Source organism: Vipera ursinii, assembly GCF_947247035.1.
Source record: "Vipera ursinii genome assembly, chromosome: Z".
Taxonomy (NCBI): Eukaryota; Metazoa; Chordata; class Lepidosauria; order Squamata; family Viperidae; genus Vipera; species Vipera ursinii.
In genome coordinates, this window is record NC_139517.1 from 3,811,526 (window position 1) to 3,830,923 (window position 19,398).

The 19,398-nt window shown below is 46.4% G+C and overlaps 1 protein-coding gene across 1 annotated transcript; it reads left to right on the plus strand.

Moving 5' to 3' along the window:
• Window positions 1-2,490: 2,490 nt before the first annotated feature.
• CEBPE (CCAAT enhancer binding protein epsilon) lies at window positions 2,491-9,728 on the plus strand (the record flags this gene model as incomplete). The annotated part of the gene is made up of 2 exons (XM_083377798.1): window positions 2,491-2,916; window positions 9,426-9,728. 2 exons carry the CDS (start codon window positions 2,491-2,493, stop codon window positions 9,726-9,728), a joined length of 729 nt encoding a protein of 242 aa, XP_083233924.1.
• Between the last annotated feature and the right edge of the window lie 9,670 nt (window positions 9,729-19,398).

The following is a 19,398-nucleotide window of genomic DNA, read 5'->3' on the forward strand; positions in this document are numbered from 1 at the left end:
GGGAAAATCCTGCAATCCCCTTTTGCCACCTTCTGACAAGCAAAGTCAATGTGGGGGAGAAGCCGGATTCCTCTTAGCAACCATGTTACTAATTTAACAACTGCAGTGGATGCAACTAGCCACTGTGGCAAGGAAGGTTGTAAAATGGGGCAAAACTCACTTAACGACCGTGTCCCTTAGGAAAGGAGACTTTGGGCTCAATTGTGGTCGTAAGTCAAGGACTTACTTTTCTCCCACTGGTTCCTTTTTTTTCCTTATGGGGCAGGAAAAGATGTTGTGCAACTGTTGTTGTTTTTTTGCTTTGTGGCGCCCTCTACGGGGATGGAAAGGTACTTTATTCACCCATCTCCTACACCAGGGGTAGGCAACCTTGGCTCTTTTATGACTGGTGGACTTCAACTCCCAGAATTCCTGAGCCAGCCATGCTGAGGAGAAATGGAGAGGTTTCCATGCTGAGTCATGCTGGCTCAGGAATTCTGGGAGTTATTATTATTATTATTATTAATTTTATTTGTATACCGCCCTTCTCCCGAAGGACTCAGGGCGGTGAACAGGGCAATACATGTTAAAAAGACAAAATACAAAAATTTAAAAAGATTAAACAAAATGCCCACAACTCTTGAAGTCCACGAGTCATAAAAGAGCCAAGGTTGCCTATCCCTGTCTTAAACCACCATTTAATCAGGATTTGTTGAATAAGCCACACACAACAGCCATGATTTACCAGCCACAAGGGTGAGTATGCCCACAACAGGCAACGCCAAAACAAATCACATTACACTTCCATCAAATGCGTGGAGTTAAGCAAGCATTGTTAAATAAATGGTTAAAAACTAAACATAGAAATAGAAATTCAATGGTTAGATTTTTTTTTTGCTTATCTGCTTTTTCTTCTCAATATAGATGGTTTGCATGCCTTCCCGATTTTACAGTCTGCCCATGTGTATTAGAGGTTTTTTTTTCAACCTTGGCACTGTTAAGATGGGTGGACAAGGACATGGGCTGGCGGAGGAATTCTGGGAGTTGAAGTCCACCCATCTTAACATTGTTGAAGCTGAAAAATGCTGGTATGTTTTAATTCTCATGAATGAAGGCCAATATTTTAATTCTGCACCTCCTCCAGTCTTTTGCTACGTAATTTCTGGCATTTGGGTCTAAATACCCACCTTTTCCAGGAAAAGGCTAATTAGAACAGAATAAGAGAGTTGGAAGGGACCTTAGAGGTCTTCTAGTCCAACCCCCCGCTCAGGCAGGAAACCCTAGACCATTTCAGACAAACGGCTGTCCAATCTCTTCTTAAAAACTTCCAGGGTTGGAGCATTCACAACTTTTGGAGGAAGGTTGTTCCACTGGTTAATTGTTCTAACTGTCAGGAAGTTTCTCCTTAGTTCTAGGTTGATTCTGTCCTTGATTAGTTTCCATCCATTGCTTCTTGTCCTGCCTTCAGGCGCTTTGGAGAATAGCTTGACTCCCTCTTCTTTGGGGCAGCCCCTGAGATACTGGACCACTGCTATCATGTCCCCCCCCCTAGTCCTTTGGGCTCTTAATTTAAGAGAAAACCAAGATAGTGACCGCAGGCCTGATTTTTTTTTTAAACAACAACAACAACAAGCACCTCTCTCTTTCTGGACAAAAATGAGAATTGGTAAGCCCTTTGGATGACAACAAAACAGACAATATTTTGAGGTAGGCCCCGTTCTGCTTCCGCTTCTCAGAAGGCCCTTTTTTAAAAGTCTTGCAAATTGTGCCTTGCGGCTGGATGTGGCGATGGTAACACACACAGCAAGGTAGGATTGAAAAGGGATTGAGAAATATCTCGAGGTCTCCTGACAAAGGGGAACCTGCAAAGTTTCCAGTTTGCTGGAGAGGGATTGTTGAGAAGGGGGACAAACGTCTTCGCCTGGATTCTCAAATGGGCCAGTTGGGTGAGCAAAGGAAGCCAGACCGGACCTCTTAGCCCTCGAAGGAGCAGCAATGACAAAAGAAGATACTTTGGATGTTCCTCGCAGGATGGGTTGAGGAGAAGACGACCTCCGAGGGTGGACCAGGTGGTGAAGGAGATATAGCCGGGTGAAGCGGTCTCTCTTACGAGCAGAGCTGGGGTGCCGCGTCAAAAGAGGAAGGAAGGGGCAGGCAAACAGAGGAACAGGGTAGAGAAAAAGAAGGAAGCAAGGCGAGATAGGTAGAGCAAAAGAGGACAGGAATTCAGCAGGGAGAAGACCCAAAACCCACTTGGACATCCTGAGAATCGGCGGCCCCCGAGGCGAGAACAAAGACGAGACCATCCCACTCACCAAAGTCCAGAGGCAAAGCAGAAGAAGACAACCCAGGAGAGAAAGAGAGAGGAATAACCACGTCTACAAAGGAGGTGGACATCAAGGAGGCTTCAAAGAGAAGAAGACCTTGCGAGACCAGGTGCCCGTAACAGACGTGGGTTGGAGCCTTCGGAAGGTCGGGGAGAAAGAAGGACTGGCGTTGGGTTGTTCTACCATGTCCCAAGGAGGCTACTTCGAGGGCGAGAGACACTACCAAGCTCTGGAGATGGCTCCAGCCAGGTCAACCACCACTGACTTGGCCCCCTTGTGTGAATCGGAGCTGGCGTCCTACATTGGGGATGAGCAGTTACTCTCCGAGTTGCTTCAAGGGAACCAGCAGAGGTTGCCCAAGGGGGCCTCGTTCCCAAACTACTTCCCCACTGACCCGTACCCCTTCCTTTCTTTTGGAGGGGAACGCAAGGGCCTGTCCCCCTTTGACCCACGATCAATTGCGGTCAAAGAAGAACCTCGAGGTGGGCAGGCTGGGCGAGGGGTCGCACGCCACCCGTACAGCGCCATGCACTTGCCAACAGCCCATTGTGCCCAGGTGACCCTCACCCAACCAGGACCACGCGCCGGACAAGCTCTGAGAGTGCTCAAGGTAAGAATGGAGGACACCAACACCCTCCTGTTGCCTTTTTCTAGCCTGGAGCCCCCCCAATTCTGAGTGGAGAAGGTTGGTTCTTTCAGCTGGTCTCCTAGAATATTATCACTGCAAGAAGGAACAGTCTTTAAGACTCAGATATATGTATGTATACACACACACACACACACACACACACACACACACACACATCTGGTCCTCTCCACCCTGGAGAACAGAACAGAATAACAGAGTTGAAAGGGACCTTGGAGGTCTTCTAGTCCAACCTCCTCCTCCCACTCAAGCAGGAAAGTCTAGACCGTTTCAGACAAATGGCTGTCCAGTCTCTTCTTAAAAACCTCCAGGGTTGGAGCACCCAAAACGTCTGGAGGCAAGTCGTTCCAACGATTAGGTGTTCTCGCTGTCAGGAAATTCCTCCTTAGTTCTAGGTTGCTTCTCTCCTTGGTTAGTTTCCATCCGTTGCTTCTTGTCCTGCCTTCTGGAGAACAGGTTGACTCCCTCTTCTTTCTGGCAGCCCCTGAGATATTGGGGTCATCCTTAGTCCTTCTTTTCACGACACTAGACAAGCCCATTTCCTGCAACCCTTCTTCATACGATTTAGCCTCCAGTCCCCTAACCATCTTTGTTGCTCTTCTCTACCCTTGCAAAGTTCTTGGAAAGGGACCTGCTTGGCTTCTATTTTGGCTTATTGACACCTCGTTGCTCAGTGGGAGAGCAAAGGAAAATGGGTGGAATTTCCTGGATTTTCCAGGCAGGTCAGGATGATCCCAGTGGTTTTTCTACAGCACCACTGGTTTTATGGAGAAGGACTGAAAGAGGACCTTCTCCTACGCTGTTGACGATCCATAGTTGCACACAAGAAGAAGGAAGAATGGAGGCAAGGAAGATTAAAGTGGTGTTTCTCAATGCTGAGAACTTTAAGATGGGTGGACTTCAATTCCCAGAATTCTGGGAGTTGAAGTCCACCCATCTTAAAGTTCTCAGCATTGAGAAACACTGGATTAAAGAATTAATTTAGACGATATAGCTTTTGCTAGAATGGGTAGCGAAGGCAAAAATTTAATAGAAAAGATACATTTTGAGAAGTCCTGAATCCCGATGTGTTTTTTCCCCCGGAATCCCTGTTTTTAATTCCTGTCCCTAACAATCCCGTTTCTGTGTGTCCCCCATTTTAGGATTCTAGTCCCATTTATCTGGGCTTTGACCCTCCAATTCTCCAAAATTCTGATTTATAATATTGGCCTGGTCCTCCTCTCTCTGTCCAGAGGTGTGTGTGTGTGTCTGTGTGTGTCCCCCAATCTATCTCTCTTCGCCAAAGGAGCCCCAGAAACCACGGAGATAGGGCATTTTGCAGACTGAGATAACACCATCATGGCTTTGTCATGGCTTATGAAGATAGGGCAGCCGTGCAAAAATAAGCAGAAAAACGTTAACCCAAACACCTCTAGTTTTTAAGAAAGCTGGAGGCATGGCATGTGCAGGTTTTTAAGTTCCCAGGCTGAGGCAAACGCCAGGAAGCGCTCGGAGAAACCCAGTTTTGTCAAAGCTCACCCAACGCAGCAAGCCGTAAGATGGCTTGTTTGTGGCTTGGCATGAGGGTGGCATTTGACAGCCCAGCTTGTCTTGCTCAGCCTAGCTAGCTTATAGCCTGGCACCCCCATGGCGTCTTAACGGCCCATAGTTACCTCAATCGTGGCTTGTCGAGAAGAGGCACTAGTCGAAGAGACCCACAATGGCTGTTTTCAAAAGGCTATCCCCAACCTCAGGTCTTAGATGGAAATATCAAAAAAAAAAATAGGCACAGAGCTTGACCCATTCGACAAAGCGATGGAAAAAAAAACAACGGATTTTCCTATTTCTTTCCGGGGGTCCCCTTGCAGACGAGATGGGACACGGGGTGTATATGATTGCAGAAATAGGGGAAGTAAGGTTAGGGTCCCCAGCGCACCCCCAACCTGCAGATCAATCGTCCCTTTCTCTTTTTTTTAGCATTAAAATGTAGCTGCTTCTGCAAGGGCTTTGCAGTTTGAAAGGCGGAATCGGTCCTTTAGCAGAGGAAAGCTTGTCCATTATGGGATTCCACCACCACCACCAGCACCCTATTTTTTTTCGCCTCTTTTTCTCTCTCTTTTTTTTTTTGGCTGGATTCAATTATTACCACCCCTGTAGTTAGGATTTTGCAGTTTTGGAACCTGGGAACGAGCCAGACGGGAGACGCTCACAAGCCCTCACGGACGGAAGGGTGGCTCAGCCTTGAAGATAAATAAACCAGGCTGCCAGAGAATATATTTCGTGGCTTTGTGGTCTAATAAAGCAGTTATCGGATGCCTGCAGATCAAACACAAAGAAGGATGTGTTTCGGATGTGATTTAGACAAGAGGGAAAGGGGCGGGGGCAGGGGGCTTCAAGAAAAACATTCACAAAACCCTTTTTGCGGGGAAGATCTAAAGATCTTATGAAAATATTTATGAGAAGCTTTGGCAAGGGCTGCTTTGGCAGCCAAAAAGGGCTGAGCGGGACGGCCGGCGGTCCCGAAAATCCAGGACAATGAAAGGAAACAGTACAATTCCCCCCCCCCTGTAGGAAATTAAGAAGTCCCATCCCACCTAAGGGGAAATTGTGGGATTCACACCAGGGGATTTTCTTGGTGCCTGGAGATAAATATAATCTCGGGAACTGTAAGAGGAAGAAAATGTCCGCTCTCGTTGACAGTAATTTAAACCATGTTGGAATATCTGGGAATAATTGGAATAATCACAGAATAGCAAGAGTTGGAAGGGACCTTGGAGGTCTTCTAGTCCAACCCGTTGCTCAAGCAGGAAAGCCTGTGCCGTGTCAGATAAATGGTGGCCCAATCTCTCCTTAAAAAGGAGGAAGAGGAAGAGGATAACAACGTTGGAAGGGACCTTGGAGGTCATCTAGTCCAACCCCCTGCTCAGGCAGGAAACCCTATACCATTTCAGACAAATGGCTGTCCAGTCTCTTCTTAAAAACTTCCAGTGTTGGAGCATTCACAGCTTCTGGAGGCAGGTTGTTCCACTGGTTAATTGTTCTCAATGTCAGGAAATTTCTCCTTAGTTTTAAGGTTGCTTCACTCCTTGATTAATTTCCATCCGTTGCTTCTTGTCCTGCCTTCGGGCGCTTTGGAGAATAGCTTGACTCCCTCTTCTTTGGGGCTGCCCCTGAGATGTTGGAAGACTGCTATCGTGTCACCCCTCGTCCTTCTCTTCATTAAACTAGGCGTCTGTAATTCCTGCAACCAAGATTCCCTCCCCCACCCCCACCCCCCCATCTATGTTGTGTTGCTGTTTAGGAGATGAACTTCCAGCAGATTCTTAATTTTTAACTTCTCTACTCTTTCCATTTCTTTCTCTGTCATTTTTCATCTCTGGAGATTTTCAAAAACGGACTGGGCAACCGTTTGACCAGGATGGGATAAGGTCTCCTGTCTTGAGTATCTTTGCGGTCCCTTCCAGTCCTCGGATTCTAGTTCTGCGTTCTCAGCCTTTCCACCCTCTTAGCCCTTCTTTTAAACTTGGAGAAATCCAGGATTTTATTTTTTGGGGAGGAGGAGGGGAGGGCAGGGAAATACAGAAGCTAATTTCCCCACGGCTTGTTCTTGGCTAACTACGCAACCGCTAGGACGGCTGCAGTTTGAAACCTGCACAATTCAAATGCTTTTCAAACAGAATCTTGCCTTGCAGCTTTGGGTCCCGGATCAAATCTGAAATCCGTTCTTTAGGAAAAAAAAACAAAAAACACTTAACATTTTCCACCTGGGTTTTTTTTTAAAGAAAGAAAGAAAGAAAGAAAGAAAGAAAGAAAGAAAGAAAGAAAGAAAGAAAGAAAGAAAGAAAGAAAGAAAGAAAGAAAGAAAGAAAGAAAGAAAGAGACAGAGAGAGACAGAGAGAGAGAGACAGAGAGAGAGAGAGAAAGAAAAAGAAAGAAAAAAAGAAAGAAAGAAAGAAAGAAAGAAAGAAAGAAAGAAAGAAAGAAAGAGAAAGAAAGAAAAAAAGAAAGAAGCCTTCAAAACCAGCCAGGGAAGGAGGAAGAAAGAAAGAAAGAAAGAAAGAAAGAAAGAAAGAAAGAAAGAAAGAAAGAAAGAAAGAAAGAAAGAAAGAAAGAAAGAAAGACAGAGAGAGAGAGACAGAGAGAGAGAGAGAAAGAAAAAGAAAGAAAGAAAGAAAGAAAGAAAAGAAAGAAAGAAAAGTTTTTGCAGTCCTGAGACTTTGTTTGAACAAGATTATCTGGAGCCAGAAATTCTCATCTCGAAATTTCTGTAGGAAGTGAAGCTTTCCTTATCATGAGCTTTATTTTCTTTAACTTAATTGTGTGTGTGTGTGTGTGTGTGTGTGTGTGCTGGGAGACTGGCAACCACAATTAAATGGGGGGGGGAAAAGAGGTTTGTACGGGGTAGGTGGGCAAGAAAGATAGAAATCTGACGGCAGAAAAAGAACCAGTGGTCCACTGGATTTCTCCTTTCATGTTTCTGCTTGTTTTTGTTTTTTTTATTTGTTTGTTTGCTTGTTAGTTTATTTATTTCAATTATTTATTTTTATTATTATTGCTTTTTGTTTTATTTTTAATTTATTTATTCATATTTTTTTAAAAAAATTATTTTTATTTTTATTTAATTTTTTTTTAAATTTATTCATTTATTTCTTTTTAACGCCTAAAGGCCAGGTCACAAACGTGGACAAAATCCCCCTCTTCTGCATTTTTTCCTGCGTTTCGGAGGGAGCTTGAATGTCTCTTGCTGTGGCTTTAATTAACCCAAATCTATTTTATTATTTACTTAATCCGGTTTCGAGGCTGCTCCGGTCCTGCAGATTCTTATTTTAGAAACCGCACTACAGTTTGTAGGTGGTTCTGTGTGTGAGAGGAAGAGAGAAGGAGGAGGAGAGAGGGAGGGAAAGAGACAGGGAGGGAGGGAGAGAGGGAGAGAGAGAAAAGGAGGAAGAGAGGAAGAGAGAGGGAGGGAAGGAGGGAGAGAGAGGGGGGGAGAGAGAGGGAGTGGGAGACAGAAGGAGAGAGGGAGGGAGGGAGAGAGAGAGAAGGAGGGAGAGAGACAGAGAGGGAAAGAGGGAGGGAGAGATGGAGAGAGAGACGGAGAGGGAGAGAGGGAGGGGAGGGAGGGAGGGAGGGGGAGAGAGAAGGGGGAGAGGGAAGGATGAAGGAAGAGAGACAGAAGGAGGGAGAGAGGGGGAGAGGGAGGGAAGGAGGGAGAGAGACAGAGAGGGAAAGAGGGAGGGAGAGATGGAGAGAGAGACGGAGAGAGGGAGGGGAGGGAGGGGGAGAGAGAAGGGGGAGAGGGAAGGATGAAGGAAGAGAGACAGAAGGAGGGAGAGAGGGGGAGAGGGAGGGAAGGAGGGAGAGAGACAGAGAGGGAAAGTGGGAGGGAGAGATGGAGAGAGAGACGGAGAGGGAGAGAGGGAGGGGAGAGAGGGAGGGGGGAGAGAGAAGGGGGAGAGAGAAGGAGGAAGGAAGAGAGCCAGGAGGGGGGAGAGAGGGGGAGAGGGAGGGAAGGAGGGAGAGAGAGAGAGGGAAAGAGGGAGGGAGAGATGGAGAGAGAGACGGAGAGGGAGAGAGGGAGGGGAGAGAGGGAGGGGGAGAGAGAAGGGGGAGAGGGAAGGAGGAAGGAAGAGAGCCAGGAGGGGGGAGAGAGGAGGAGAGGGAGGAAAGGAGGGAGAGAGACAGAGAGGGAAAGAGGGAGGGAGAGAGAGGGAGGGAGAGATGGAGAGGGAGAGAGGGAGGGGAGGGAGGGAGAGACAGGGGAGAGAAGGGGGAGAGGGAAGGAGGAAGGAAGAGAGACAGAAGGAGGGAGAGAGGGAGAGGGAGGGAGAGAGGGGGGAGAGAGAAGGAGGAGAGGGAAGGAGGAAGGAAGAGAGACAAAAGGAGGAAGAGAGGGGGAAGAGAATAAGTGAGGAAAACATTAAGGGGGGCCTTTGAGAAACCTTCTGAGCATGAGAAACTTAAAAAAAATCTTGTCTTGAATTTGATTAATGACAGCCCTTCGGGGTAGGCTAGCTCAACAAACAGACATGGTAAGGATTTCAAGAAAGCACTTTAGTCTAGGAAGGCAGAGAAACAAGAAGTTGAAAGCCTCTCCCATTTTTATTCTGTGCCACCGTATACTAAATAAAATCAAGGTAGGGCTGTCTTGAGTTTCCTGCTCAGCTCTTCCTCTTTCTTGGGGCGAGGAACCTTTTCCCCCAACGTCTCTTCTTAAAAGCTTTCTCGTTCCTTTCCTATCTCGGCGGTTGGATCAACTGTACGTTCCTTCACAGGGAGCCCCACTTCCCCTACCTGAATAACTGTGTTGGAAGGGGCCTTGGAGGTCTTCTAGTCCAACCCCCTACTCAGGCAAGAAACCTTACGCCATTTCAGACCAACAGTTCTCCCATCTCCTTCTAAAAAACTCCAGTGATGGAGCACCCACCATTTCTGGTGGCAAGGAGTTCCACTGATTAATTCAAATCATAACCTGTTGTTCCCCTCGCCCGCAGGGTCCAGCCTGCAGCCCGTCCCCTCCTTGCGGCACCCCCAAGGGAAAGAAATCCGTGAACAAAGACAGCCTGGAGTACCGCCTGCGCCGCGAACGCAACAACATCGCGGTCCGCAAAAGCCGCGACAAAGCCAAGCGCCGGGTGATGGAGACGCAACAGCGGATGGTGGAACTGCTGGGGGAGAACGAACGGCTGCGCAGCCGGGTGGAGCAACTCATGCAGGAAACGGAGACCCTGCGGGATATTTTCCGGCAAGTCCCCGAAGCCGCCGGGCTAATGAAAGGTCTCGGGGGCTGCAGCTGAAGCCGGTCGGGCTCGGGGTGCAAGAGGCATAGAGGGGTGGCTGGAATCTAGAGGAACAAACAAAGCTTTCGCATGTGTAAATAAAAAGGATCTTTGCTTGGCTTTAACCATCTTTGGTGGCTAATTTTAACGGGTCTTCCAGGCCGCCCTCTAGAAGCTTGCAAGCAAGGATTGAAATCCGGGCTTGTGGAAGATCTGGGGTCCCCTTGCAGCTGGGGGCGGCTAGGTGGGGATAGCCAAATCTGGCCCTAGGTCCTGCCTCAGTTTACCTGCCCAATAAGCAACCGAGTCGGAAGTTCGTTTAAAAGCACTGTGTTAGGGTAAAGTATAAAGTAAGATTTCTCTCTATGAAAAAGGACCCATCTTAAGCCCCCCCACGTGCATTTTGTAAATTGCTAACTAACATAATTACTTTCTATTTTAATTGGATTCATTTTTTTCCTCCCTTTTAAAATGATGTTCAGGTTTCTTAGCTTGTAACATTCCTAAACTGATAAAACAGGCCTGGAGAGACGAGCCCCAGATAAGAAGAAGAAAAAAAAAAGTTTGCTAATACCAATTGGGGGTCTGGTTTAACCTCTTTTGTGAATTCCTAGCCACCTTGTTCCTGACCATGGACGCCCCCTTCTGACGTCAGGCTTCATTTCGATGAACGTGGGTGATATTATGGGATGCACTCCCCAGAGGTGGTTTCAACGTTCCCCCTTAGCCGAGATAACGCCTGCAAGTTTGGGACTCAGCTAATTACCGTAATGAGCGGGTGGACGGTTTAGGCTTGCCTTTCTCCAGCTTGGTCGCTCGGAGAATTGTGGACTTCAAGTCCCAGAATTCCCCAGACAGCTGGGAGTTGAAGTCCAACAATTCCCCAGGAATTCTGGGAGTTGAAGTCCACAATTCTCCGAGCGACCAAGCTTGAGAAACACAGGTTTAGATTCCACCTAGGACAAAATAAAATAAATAAAATAAAAATAAAATAAAATAAAAAAGGGACGCGGTGGCTCAGTGGGTTAGGACGCTGAGCTTGTCGATCAGATGGTCGGCAGTTTGGCGGGTCGAATCCCGAGTGCCGCGTAGCAGAGTGAGCGCCTGTTACTCATCCCAGCTTCTGCCAACCTAGCAGTTCGAAAGCACGTAAAAATGCAAGTAGAAAAATAAGGACCACTCCGGTGGGAAGGTAACAGCGTTCCGTGCGCCTTTGGCGTCTAGTCATGCCGGCCACATGACCATGGAGACGTCCTCGGACAAGTGCTGGCTCTTTGGCTTTGAAACGGAGATGAGCACCGGCCCCTAGAGTTGGAAACGACTAGCATGCATGTGCGGGGGAACCTTTACCTCTTTTTTTTAGGACAAAATAACTACGTTTCTGAATCATCTTCCAACATCTGAAGCAGGTTTGGTGAAGGCCGAAAGCCTGTTTTCAAAATGGAAGGGGGGGGTGCGGGGAGGGTTGACGCCACCTATCATAAGAGAACGGGATAGCTAAATCTAAATATCTTTCCATCTCATTCACGTGTCTCACATACGGTGGCATTTAGCAGAAGACGGTCTCACCCTTTCCATTAGTTGAAAACTCCTTGAAGTGAGTTCACCTACGTGTCAATCTCCTCTCGAGGGAATCTCTTAAATAAATGGATTTTAAGGACAGGCAGTCCTCAACGTACGACCATCTGTTTAAGGATCGTTCGAAGTTACAACGGCACTGAAAAAAAAAGTGACTTGGGAGTGTTTTTTTCACACTGAACGACTGTTGCGGCATCCCCCCTGGTCACGCTGAGCAAAATTACGATGGTCGCAGCGTGCCCGGGGGATCACGTGATCCCCTTTTGCGACCTTCTGACGAGCAAAGTCAATGGGGGGGGAAAGCCAGATTCACTTAAGGGCCGTGTGACTCACTTAGCAATGTTAGGTAAAGGTAAAGGTTCCCCCGCACATGCGTGCTAGTCGTTTCCAACTCTAGGGGCCGGTGCTCATCTCCGTTTCAAAGCCGAAGAGGTAGCGCTTGTCTGAGGACGTCTCCGTGGTCATGTGGCCGGCATGACTAGACGCCAAAGGCGCACGGAACGCTGTTACCTTCCCACCGGAGTGGTCCCTATTTTTCTACTTGCATTTTTACGTGCTTTCGAACTGCTAGGTTGGCAGAAGCTGGGACGCGTAACAGGCGCTCACTCTGCTACGCGGCACTCGGGATTCGACCCGCCAAACTGCCGACCATCTGATCGACAAGCTCAGCGTCCTAACCCACTGAGCCACCACGTCCCAATGTTAGCGATTCACTTAACAACTGCGGCCGGGGAGGTCGTAAAAGGGGGCAAAACCCACGTAACAAATGTCTCGCTTCGCCACAGAAACGTTGTGTTCGTCAGTCGAGGACTGCCTGTACTTAACTTTAAGGAAATTGAGCCTTAGGGGGTTGAAAGAAAGTCGACGCTTTTTGAGTTACTGTTCTTTAGAAAAAAGAAAGGGGAAAAAGAAAAAAAAAGAAACGTAAGCAGGGGAGAAGTGTTTTTATTGTCCTTGGAGAACCAAGACATGGGTTGATCCAAAACAAATGGCCAGCGTCCATTTCAGGAGCAGAAAAGTGCTTCACACAACAGATGTCAAACTGGATTAAAAACCACAGGGTGAGATGGGATTTGTTGTGGTTAGGATGATTCCAGGTTTTCAGATGCAAATTGTTCCTAGCCCTATTCAGAAACTAGGGCTTCTTCCAAGTCAAGCAAAAGTCCTCTTTTTTATTTTTGGGGAGAAAGAACACCCCAATGTGCAGAAAAGAAGAAATCCATTGATAGCTCTCAACCATAATGAGAAGAGAAGAGAAGAGAAGAGAAGAGAACAGAACAGAACAGAACAGAACAGAATAATAAAATACAGAATGGAATGGAATGGAATGGAGAAAATACGGAAATAGAATAGAACAGAACAGAATAGAATATAAAATACGGAATTAGGATAGAGTAGAGTAGAGTAGAATAGAATAGAATAGAACAGAACAGAACAGAACAGAACAGAATAGAATAGAATAGAATAGAATAGAATAGAATAGAATATTTATTTTATTTATTTAATTTAATTTTTATACCGCCCTTCTCCCGAAGGACTCAGGGCGGTGTACAGGGCAATACAATAAAATACAATATATAAAAATTAAAAAATATTAAATACAACGGCCCAATTCAATAAATTAATACAAAGCGTTAAAATACCCCTAAACCCATCAGACCAGGCCGGCTTGTTCAAATAAATATGTTTTTAGGTCACGTCGGAAGGAGCGAAGGTCGGGAGCCGTCCGGAGCTCCACAGGTAAACTGTTCCAAAGGTCTGGCGTGCCCACAGAGAACGCCCTCCCCCTGGGGGCCGCCAGTCGACACTCTTTGACCGACGGCACCCTAAGGAGGCCCTCTCTGTGGGAGCGCACTGGACGAAGGGAAGTTGATGCCGGCAGCAGGTGCTCCCGTAAGTAATCCGGACCCATGCCATTTAGGGCTTTATAGGTCGTAACCAGCACCTTGAATCTTACCCGGAGGGCAACCGGAAGCCAATGCAGCTCACGGAGTAGAGGTGTTACATGGGAGTATCGGGAAGCCCCCACCACCACTCGCGCGGCTGCATTCTGCACCAGCTGGAGCCTCCGAGTAGTCCTCAGGGGCAGCCCCATGTAGAGAGCATTGCAGTAGTCCAAACGGGAGGTCACGAGTGCATGAGTGACTGTGCGCAAGGCATCCCGGTCTAGATAGGGCCGCAACTGACGCACCAGGCGAACCTGGGCGAAGGCCCCCCTAGTCACAGCTCCTATATGATCATCCAAGGAGAGCTGTGAATCTAGGAGGACACCCAAGTTGCGAGCCCTATCTACGGGGGGTATACGGAATTAGGATAGAATATAGTAGAGTAGAATAGAGTAGAATAGAATAGAATAGAGTACAGTAGAATAATGGATAGAATAGAATAGAATAGAATAGAATAGAATAGAATAGAATAGAATAGAATAGAATATAATAGAATAGAATAGAATAGAATAGAATAGAATAGAATAGAATAGAATAGAATAGAATAGAATATACGGAATTAGGATAGAATAGAATAGAATAGAATAGAATAGAATAGAATAGAATAGAATAGAATAGAATAGAATAGAATAGAATATACGGAATTAGGATAGAATAGAATAGAATAGAATAGAATAGAATAGAATAGAATAGAATAGAATAGAATAGAATAGAATAGAATAGAATAGAATAGAATTACAGTAGAATAATGGATAGAATAGAATAGAGTAGAGTAGAGTAGAGTAGAGTAGAGTAGAGTAGAGTAAATAGAATAGAATAGAATAGAATAGAATAGAATAGAATAGAATAGAAAAATGAAATAAGGAATGGAATGGAATCGAATCGAATAGAATCGAATCGAATAGAATAGAATAGAATAGAAAATACGGAATTAGAATAGAATAGAATAGAATAGAATAGAATAGAATAGAATAGAATAGAATAGAATAGAATAGAATAGAATAGAATAGAATAGAAAATACGGAATTAGAATAGAATAGAATAGAATAGAATAGAATAGAATAGAATAGAATAGAATAGAATAGAATAGAATAGAATAGAGCTGGAAGGGACCTTGGAGGTCTTCTAGTCCAGCCCCCTTCTCAAGCAGGAGAACCTATACCATCTCAGACAGGTGGATGTCCAGTCTCTTCTTAAAAACCTCCAGTGATGGAGCACCCACAATTTCTGGAGGCAATTTGTTTCACTGATTGATTGTTCTGTCAGGAAATTTCTCCTTAGTTCTAGGCTGCTTCTCTCCATCCAATAATCCATACTTTCCATCCGTTGCTTCTTGTCCTGCCTTCGGGGGCTTTGGAGAATAGCTTGACTCCCTCTTCTTTGGGTCAGCCCCTAAGATATTGGAACATGGCTATCACGTCCCCCCTTGTGCTTCTCTTCATTAAACTAGACATCCCCAATTCCAGCAACTGTTCCTTATATGTTTTAGCCTCCAGTCCCCTAATCATCTTTGATGCTCTTCTCTGTCCTTTTTCTAGAGTCTCAACATCTTTTTGACATCGTGGTGACCAAAACTGGACGCCATATTCCAAGTGTGGCCTTACCCAGGCCTTGTAAAGTGGCATTAACACTTCACCTGATCTTGATTCTATCCCTCCGTTAATGCAGCCTAGGACTGCGTTGGCCTTTTTGGTAGCTGCAACAACCGGCTGGCTCCTACTTAAGTGACCGTCCACTAGGACTCCGAGCTCCCTCGCACACTTGCTACTATTGAGCCAGGTGCCTCCCATTCTGTACCTGTGCATAGAATCGGCGCCGTCCTGCCATTGAGCTAGGCGCCACCTATTCTGTACCTATGTATAGAATCGGTGCCATCCAACATCATGATAGGGTTCTTCCAGATGGTCCTCCAGCAAAGTCCACTTCCATCTTTGGGGTCTGTGCAGGACCCCCTTGTTTGAGAAAAGCTGACCGTTTCACCTTTCCAAAAGATAGTTGGGCGTGGGCCACCCTAAGGCCTGTCCAGCCCAACCATCCAGCAGAAGGTCAAGTAGCGGCAATCCTAACTTGAAGGATTCCCAGTTGCTTTCTCCATGACCCTCCACCACACACAGACACACATATAAACACACACACAAAAGAGTTGTGCAAGGCTGCGGTTGATGTTACAACCTCTGGAGATCTACATAAGGATGGAGGTGTTTTGATGAGGCGAGAAAGCCAACCTTTGTCACGTTGCTGAGATCTTGCCACCACATCAGACACAACCAGGAGGCCTTGAAAACAATGTTCCACTCCAGGCCGGCTCCTCAATTTCAGGCCTCGGCCCCTCCCTTGTCTGGATGTTCTCCCATCTCCTTTAAAGACGGAGGTACGAAACCAGCTCGCTTCAAGGTAAGCCACTACCCCTATTGCGCGGCGCTTGCGAAACGGACTGTTACACCATCAGGAAGGAGAAAGAGGCCTACCACAAACCACAGCCACCCTCCTCGTCTCCCCTTGCCCTCTGCAAACTTCGCAAAACCCCAGCCCTGAACCCCACTTTTGAAACCGGGCATCGAGTTCGAAGTACGGGCCGGAGTCCAAGCCCAGACTCTTGTCCACCTCAGCCAGCCCAGATCCCGGAGGAGAGGCATTCGTCGGCGGGCCAAACTCACTGCCCGCCACCTTTTTTTTTCTTCTCGTCATCGTTGCGGTACTTCTCTGTTTTCTCGACCGCGAAGGTACATCTTTTCCCGTTCCTCACACAACTCTCTCGGGCACCCTGCAACGGGCAATGTTTGCGCAACCTGTGCTGATCTGGAAAGCTTCCAGGAGCTGGCAGAACCAAGGGCGGATCCTGTCCACCTTGGTGCCTGAAGACCCACCTGAGATCAGAGGAGGCCTGTTGGCGATGGAGGTCAGGTCCCCGTTGGACCCCGAGGAACTGGAGACCCTAAAGAAACTTTCCGACCTTCCTGGCATGCTCAGCTGAGATGCGGCGTTTCCTGAGAAGGGAACTCAAGAGTAGGAAGTCTCCTGACCAAAATTCTGTGTCAGAGCAATTTTGCAGAAGCTATGATACTCCATAACCCCAAGACAGGAGATGACACCTGTTTTCTTTGCATTTGTGCAAAGGGCAAGGTTCAACGCAGGAAAAACAACAACAACAACAACAACAAAACCCCACCATCCTCCCAAAATCTAGTTGGGTTTCATCCAGACCATTTTCTCCTCTTACCAGAAAGCTTGGTCCTTTTTCTTGCTAACGTTTCGTTACCCAAACTAGGCAATTTTATCAGAATAACAGCGTCAGAAGGGGCCTTGGAGGTCTTCTAGTCCAACCCTCTGCTCAAGCAGGAGATCCTGTACCGTTCCAGAGAAAAGTCTACTTAAAGAGGAGGAGGAGGAGGAATAACAGAGTTGGAAGGGACCTTGGAAGTCTTCTAGTCCAACCCCCTTCTCAAGCAGGAGACTCTATACGAGGGGGTCTTCAAACTTGGCCCTTTTATGACTTGTGGACTTCAACTCCCAGAATTCCTCAGCCAGGCACGCCGGCTGAGGAATTCTGGGAATTGAAGTCCACAAGTTATAAAAGGGCCAAGTTTGAAGACCCTTGCTCTATACCACAGGTAGGCAACCTCGGCTCTTTTATGACTTGTGGACTTCAACTCCCAGAATTCCTGAGTCAGCTGGGAGTTGAAGTCCATGAGTCATAAAAGAGCCGAGGTTGCCTACCCCTGCTCTATACCATTTCAGACAAATGGTTCTCCAATCTCTTCTTAAAAAGGAGGAGGAGGAGGAGGAATAACAGAGTTGGAAGGGACTTTGGAGGTCTTCTAGTCCAACCCCCTGCTCAAGCAGAACATCCTGCACCTATACGGAGAAATGGCTGTCCATTTTTTTTCCTTAAAAACGTCCAGCGATACAGAAACCCCACAACTTCTGGAGGAAGAAGTTGATGTTACCTAGTTTGGATCGTGAAACGTCTGCAAGAAGATGACCAAATTCAGACAGCCCTCATTTCAACCCTCAGCTAGAAATATTCTCTTTTATCGGAATGTTAATTTTTCCTTCTCTGCTCACGAAGTTTTCGAAACAACGACGGTGCTGCTACTCGGTGGGAAGGCAGCATTAAGCCGATGGGAGAACACGGGTGGTTTTTCAAACAGGATTGGGAAAAAAAATAAAATAAAAATAAAACCTCCGAAGGTTTATAAACATTAGAGAATACACGCTGGCTGAATTCACTCACAACGTAGGTAGTCCTCAGTTTACGACGAGCCCCAAATTTCCCCTGGCTTCCCCCTTAACACTGCCTGTCATGAGGTCGCAAAAGGGGGTCACGGGACCTTGGGACGCTGCAACCGTCACAAATATGAGTCAGGTTTGCCAAGCGTCTGAATTTTGTTCATGTGACCATGTCTGCAACGGTTGTAAGTATGGAAAACGCCCCTAAGTCCCTTTTTCCAGCGCACTGTAACGTTTGAACGGTCACGAAATGAACTGAACTTGTTAAGTCAAGGACTTTCTTGTATACAGTTTGTCCAAAATGGTGTCTGGGAGATCATTTCCAGGGGCGGAGAAACCTGGACAGGTTTAACCGTTTAAGGAACGGTGTCGTTACAAACACGTTTTTGCTCCATTCCTTTTCTTTATTCTGACTGACGACTTTAATTTCTTCGCTTCAGTACGTCTTTTTTTCTTTCTTTCTTGGGTTTATAAGGGGAAGTGGCATCAGGGAACTCGTGATGCTACCAGGCAAATGACTCCCCATGGCATAAATTACACAGTCTACATAATTCGTTATCTTATGACATGGGTGATATCACAGCCGCTGGGCGTAGGCCTCTATCTGGATTCTGAATAAAGGGGTTTATTCTGAAAGGGAACAGCAAGACGGGTATCGGGGTGTGCGTGTGTGGAAAAATACACCTACACACAGACAATAAGCATTTTGTTTGGCTGCAGCCACCTCCCTCATGCCTTTAAAACAGAGGGAGGCCTCCAAACTTGTCAATTTTAAGACTTGTGGACTTCGATTCCCAGAATTCCTCAGCCAGCCATGCTGGCTGAGGAATTCTGGGAATCGAAGTCAAGTCTTAAAATTGACAAGTTCGGAGACCGCAGCTTTAAGACTTTTCCTGCCAAAGTAGAGTTTGCAGACAGAATGTCAAACAAGGACTAGGCTTGGACTGAATCTGTGGTGGCCATTTTGACTTTTTTGACCTCTGTGCCCAACTGCCGGTTGAGCTCCGGACGGCACCGGATCTTCGCTCCTTCCGGCGCAGGCTAAAGACCCATTTATTTGAACAAGCTGGCCTGGCCTGATGGGGGAACGTTAGGGTTTTAATGGGTTTTATATTGTGATTGTTTTAATTGGGCAATTATTTAATCCTTTTTTAACTTTTGTATTTCTATTTATATGCCCTGTTCACCGCCCTGAGTCCTCCGGGAGAAGGGCGGTATATAAATTTAATAAATAATAATAATAATAATAATAATAATAATAATAATAATAATAATAATAATAATAATAATAATAGGAAAGCTGTCCAGGATTTCACAGAGTTAGCCCTGCTGATCAAAGGGTACTTTTCATCAAACAACTACAAAAACGGATCATAATAGGAGTCAGTGGTTGGGTTGAGTCGTTTTGTTTAACCATCATGTATCAAATAAACCTCAATTGGTTGGATCTGCACTAAATCATGATTCATCCAACGTACTCCAAAAGGCCAATGAATTCTGGGTTGGCTTGATTCGTCTCATTAATCAGATTCTCTTCCTAATAGAGCCAGCTATTAAGACAGCCTCACTCACCTGATGCTTATCCTTGGGCTAAAATTCCCATAATCCACAGCCAAGGGAGCTGTAATCCAAAAGAGATACACTAAGTTTGGGAGGGCTGATCTACGGAACTGTGCTCCATGTTGGCTGGTGAGATTTGCACTAAAGCAGTGTTTTTCAAGGTTGGCTACATTAAGAAGTGTGGACCTCACTTCCCACAATTCCCCAGCTGACAAAGCTCGCTGGGGAATGCTGGGAGTTGAAGTCCACACAGCTTACAGCCACCCACTTTTTAAAAAAAACAACACAGGGCTGCAAGGAAGTCTTGGTTCGTCCTCTAGTGGCCAGGAATGGAATTACCTATGAGAGCTGAGGAATTCTGGGAGTTGAAGTCC